Source organism: Taurulus bubalis (genome assembly GCF_910589615.1).
Source record: "Taurulus bubalis genome assembly, chromosome: 5".
NCBI lineage: Eukaryota > Metazoa > Chordata > Actinopteri > Perciformes > Cottidae > Taurulus > Taurulus bubalis.
The window spans coordinates 28,179,125-28,183,857 of record NC_136593.1 but is presented as its reverse complement, the minus strand read 5'-3'; the positions used below and the strand labels follow the sequence as shown (position 1 = coordinate 28,183,857).

The 4,733-nt window shown below is 46.0% G+C and overlaps 1 protein-coding gene across 1 annotated transcript; it reads left to right on the top strand.

The window, feature by feature from the left end:
- Positions 1 to 405: 405 nt before the first annotated feature.
- On the top strand, positions 406 to 4,189 carry LOC306737129 (uncharacterized protein; the record flags this gene model as incomplete). Its single annotated transcript, XM_079218830.1, has 4 exons — positions 406 to 474; positions 764 to 936; positions 2,696 to 2,797; positions 3,733 to 4,189. The coding sequence occupies 4 exons, from the start codon at positions 406 to 408 to the stop codon at positions 4,133 to 4,135; spliced, it is 747 nt and encodes a 248-aa protein (XP_079074956.1). The 3' UTR covers positions 4,136 to 4,189.
- Positions 4,190 to 4,733: the final 544 nt, after the last annotated feature.

Sequence of the window (4,733 nt, the reverse complement as noted above, 5' to 3'; positions counted from 1 at the left end):
CTGGGCGTCGTCCGCTTCCGTCATTCTGTGAATGGTGACCCCTGCCAGCGTAGATGGGGCCGGAGAGGGGGCCGGCGCCAGCGGAGCTGCCAGTGACCGGGCGGCTATCTGCTCCAGGGCGAAGGTCTGGCGTTCGGCCGTTTCTTGGAGAGACTCCAGGAATCGTCTATTCGTCAACGCCTGCTCCTGCTGTATGGCCGCGATCCCCGCGACCATCTGCCCCAGCGCCACAATCGGCTGGGTCGGCGCCTCTTGTTGCTGCCCTCTATTCATTGTGCCTGCCCCACGTTGTGCACCACTGTAACACGACCCTGTTACTCCCGTGCGTCTTGACCAGGCACAAAAGAGGGCAACACACTTGGCTTGCTTATTAATGTCTTTTTCTTTCCACGTGCACTCTCCCTGATGGCACGCGCCTTGTCGTCCGGCTGCTCCAACTGTCTCGGCCGTGTCCACTCCGCTCCCCGCTCTCCCGTTCCACAGCCGCTACTACTGTTTATATTGGGGAGAGACACAAACACAGATTGCCCCCAGCTGAGGCTAATTACACCTCATGTTCACACCTGTTCCCTGAACCACCCCCTCATTCTGTTCCCTCTGAGCCGAGCGCAAACCCCGCCCCACTGCCACAGTTATATTCAACACAATGTACCATAAATGGCATGGGAAACACAGGGACGTCTCACTGTTGTGTGTGCATGCCGGAGGATTTCGATGGGAAATGTGTATTTAAGGTGGATCTGTGCCCTGCGCTCCGTCTCAGGATCTGGAGTTTGCGTCTGGGCTGGTGAAGCAGAGTCAGGTGTCTGCTGAGGTTCTCCTGGAGGCCCTGCGCCTCCTGCTGCCCACGCTGCCGGAGAGCGAACTCCTCTCCATCACCGACGCGCTCTGCCCCAAACAGCTCCTCTCATCATCTGCAGAGCACGAGCCATCCGGGTAAGAACCAAGTTCAGGATCGGTCCACTGTGGTGTGTCACATTCGGGCAGCGGTTCTCAAACTGTGGGGAAATGAAGGATCTTTTTTATTCTTTTGTAATCCTTTATTAATCCCACAGTGGGGAAATTATTCTCTGCATTTAACCCATCCTTAGTAATTAAGGAGCAGTGTTCTGTGAAGCACTGGAGGTTCAGAACAAGAATCGAACCAGCAACCTTGTGGTTTCAGGACGACCACTTTCTCCATGAACATGATAACTTTACATAGTACAAGAAGATGTCATAAAACATCATTAATAAATACATGGAGAAATGCCTGTACTTTCGTGGAAATGTTTACGTTGCTCCGTTAACAGGTTACGCTTGAGCATGTGCGACGGACAAGATTCTTGGCGACTCGCCGAAAGTCGATCTCCGTGAGGTCGACTTTCCTGCTCTCAACACAGAACACAGATCTAAGCTCAACATTGAGCATGAATTGAGAGCGGCCGGCAAAAAAGATGAGTAGAGGAAAGCAGCTCACTGCAGCCACTGATACTGATACAACTTGATTGCTTACACATCTGCACTCGTTTTGTTTAGCACAGGTTGAACGTTATTGTTATTATCTTGAAAAGATATTCAGTGCAAAACAGGTTAATTGCAGCTACAATAAGCTATTCTTTTTGCCAAATACTTGTTATTTTTTGCACAGACATAGAACTTTATTTGCATTGTTCTTCTTTGTCTGTGAGGCTTTAATAAGCCCTGTGCAGCATCATCATACTAAATCAGTCTGGCTCTTCCAACTTGCAGACATAGTTTTTTGAGTTTGGTTGCCAGCTAATGTGCAGAAGCCAACAAAACCTTTTGTCATGCACTACAATGTTATTTTTCTTTCCCCGCGTTTTTTAAAAGGGAAAAAACTGATTGAACAAATTGAATACAGGGGAAACCTTTTAGCCAAAAGTATGCAGCCAGAGTCTCAGTGATTCAAGATTCTCAGTGGCTGAAGAAAGTAGTTCTCTGAGTGAAGTCCCTGATGTAATAAAGTCAGCGTTTAAACACAGCTGGATGAAGCACACACATCTCGGAGCATTGTCTGAAATTGAAATACTGTTTGACCACGACTCCCCTGGAGGTTTCCCTCGAGCCGCGATGGGAGGGATGAACAATTATACTCGTCGTTTAATTTTCTGATACAATGGAGCACTGATGTCTGGAGTCTGAATTACTGATGAATAATGTGTCGTGCATGAGGAACGGAGCTGGAAATGAAAAGGCACAGTTTGGAACAATATGCAAGACGTGTGTTTTTCTTTTCTCTGTCGGCTCTTGTTTCTGCTTTCTGTTTGCGGGATAGAGTTCACTTCACCCTTTGTTTACAGCAGTTTTTAATCACACACTGTGAATTCAACTAAACGGGGAACAGCTCTGATGAATACTGTACTCAACAGTTGAAAGATCTTGTTTTTTAAACTATAAGAAGTTCACGTAAGCAAGACGATGCACATGATTCACTTTCTGTTCACGGCGGGAAGATGCTCAATCCCATTTTTAAGCAACTGCACTTCTATTTTTCTGTGGCAATCTGAAATATTAATCCTAAACCTTGTGTGAGTTTTGCGTTTTGCAGTTGGAATTATCCGTATTTATTAGACAAGTCTTCATCAGATAGCCAGGCATCCCTGACCATGTTTCAATCAAAGCCAGCCATTGTTTTTGCAGAGATCATATCCCAGAAACCAGCTTCATAATATTGTGATGACCTTTTGACCAGGTGTGCCGGAGAGCTGAACAGACTGCTTCCTGTCAAACTGAGAGAAGACGTGTTGCTTAAAAATATGCCAAATATGCCGCGCTGCACTGTGGAGAGAGAGAAGTGAGTTCAACACATTTCTGTTTTCTGCAACGAGCTGCGATATAAAGACTTGAAGTGGTGCTATAATGAAGTTCAGTGATCACCAGCATCATAGGCCTTTATTGATCTCATGGTTCTTACGGTCATGGACAACCTGGAAAAGTCATGGAATGTTAAAATGGTTATTTCCAGGCCTGGAAAAGTCCTTGAAAAAAATAAAATCCCTATAAAGTTTAGTAAAAGTCATGTAAATGTGTTATATTCATGTGTTTATGTCGTTCATTTGCGCTGAGTTTGAAATAATGAATATGCTTTTAAAAGAAAGACGCTCAAAATATAAGCAGGCATACATACAGGCATCTATATAAATGTTTATTCTTTTAATCAAACTATTGTCTCATTCATTTGTGTCATTTAAGGTTTACTGTATGCTTTGTATTCTCATTGTTAGTTTAAATACTACATTTACTCACTTTTTCATGTACCGTAAAATTCGGGTTAGAAGCCGCTCCTACCTCCTGTCAGTGTCCCCGCTGTAGCAAGCTAGCGCTGCTGCTAGCGCTGCTGCTAGCGCTGCTGCTATCTCCCCGCTGCTACTGCCCGCGTCCCCTCTGCCCGAGTCGGGTGTCGAGCCGGGGCTGGTCCCGCTACCTTCGGTGGTTGTCGGGGAGCTAGCGGAGAGTTAGCGAGGAACTAGCGGAGCACTAGCAGGAGCACTAGCTGGCTACAGCGGGGAGCTAACGGGGACACTGACCGAAGGTAGTAGTGGCTTTTAACCCGACTTTTACGTTATACGACGAGATTTCACAAAATGTTTGGTCATGGACATTTGGTTTAAAGCCATGGAAAAGTCATGGAAACCCATTGGTCAGAATGTGTATGAACCCTGGATGTGTATTACGTCTTTTACACTCCAGTCCCATAACAACAGCTCCTCTGTCCTCCAAACCTCACAGACTCCGGGAAAAGAGGCAAAGTTTGATGGAGAAGCTCCTCCCCAGATCCCGTATCGCGCCTCCAAGAGAGGCTGCACCGCTGCTGGCTGAAGAGAAGGACAAGGAGGACGGTTTCTCTGAAGCTCCACGGCCTGTTCATGAAGCTGCCGTCACTGGAGACGCAGTCACACAACAGCCAAGCGACACTAAAGAAAGGGCTGTGAACCCATCAGGGCATGAAAGGTTACGCAGCACAGAGGGAAGCGTGCCGCCCTCCTCCAGCGTCCCCGCTGCCGGACAGAGGCTGTTTGTGTTCCGGCATCCTCCAGAGTCCTGTGGCAGCGCGGACGCTCCCAAAAGACAAAGGAAAAGAAACTTTCTCAATCTGAAGAAAGGCTCCGTGGCTCCAACCAACCTCCCTTGAGACTTACAAACACTTTTTTTATGATGATGATGATGGTACTTTAACATGATAATTTTACAATCCAAAATAAACCAATGATTTTGCAGTGTAGTTCCATTGTATTCCAAAGATTTATATAAATGTAAAAGAAAATCACAAATATATTTCTGCATTTGTATGTATTTGTGTGTCTATTTATTTGTGGATCGCACAGCTTTTTGAGACTCCCCTGACGTGCTTGGGTCTGCAAATGCGTTACAGTTACGCAATTTGCGGAGGTGAAGTCAGAAGTCAAACAATGGCGTCTGGTAGCGTCAGCGCTCCCGCTTCAAGTGTAGTGAAAGTCTTTCTCTCCAAAGAGTGTGCATAGTTATTTAAATAGAAAGCTTAAACACTGGTGTAATGGCCATTTGTCCCGTAAATGAAATGAAAATAAATATAAATCAAAATCAAAAAGCCGCTGATGCACCGTAGTTATGTAGCAGCTAAAAGAATGCAGGGTCCATGCGGGAGTCTGGGTTTACTGCTATTTATTGTAACTTAAAACAATCAAACAAAAGAACAAACAAACCCTGATCTGTCGCTGAGCTGGTAGAAAACAATAAGCTGACCCACCTAC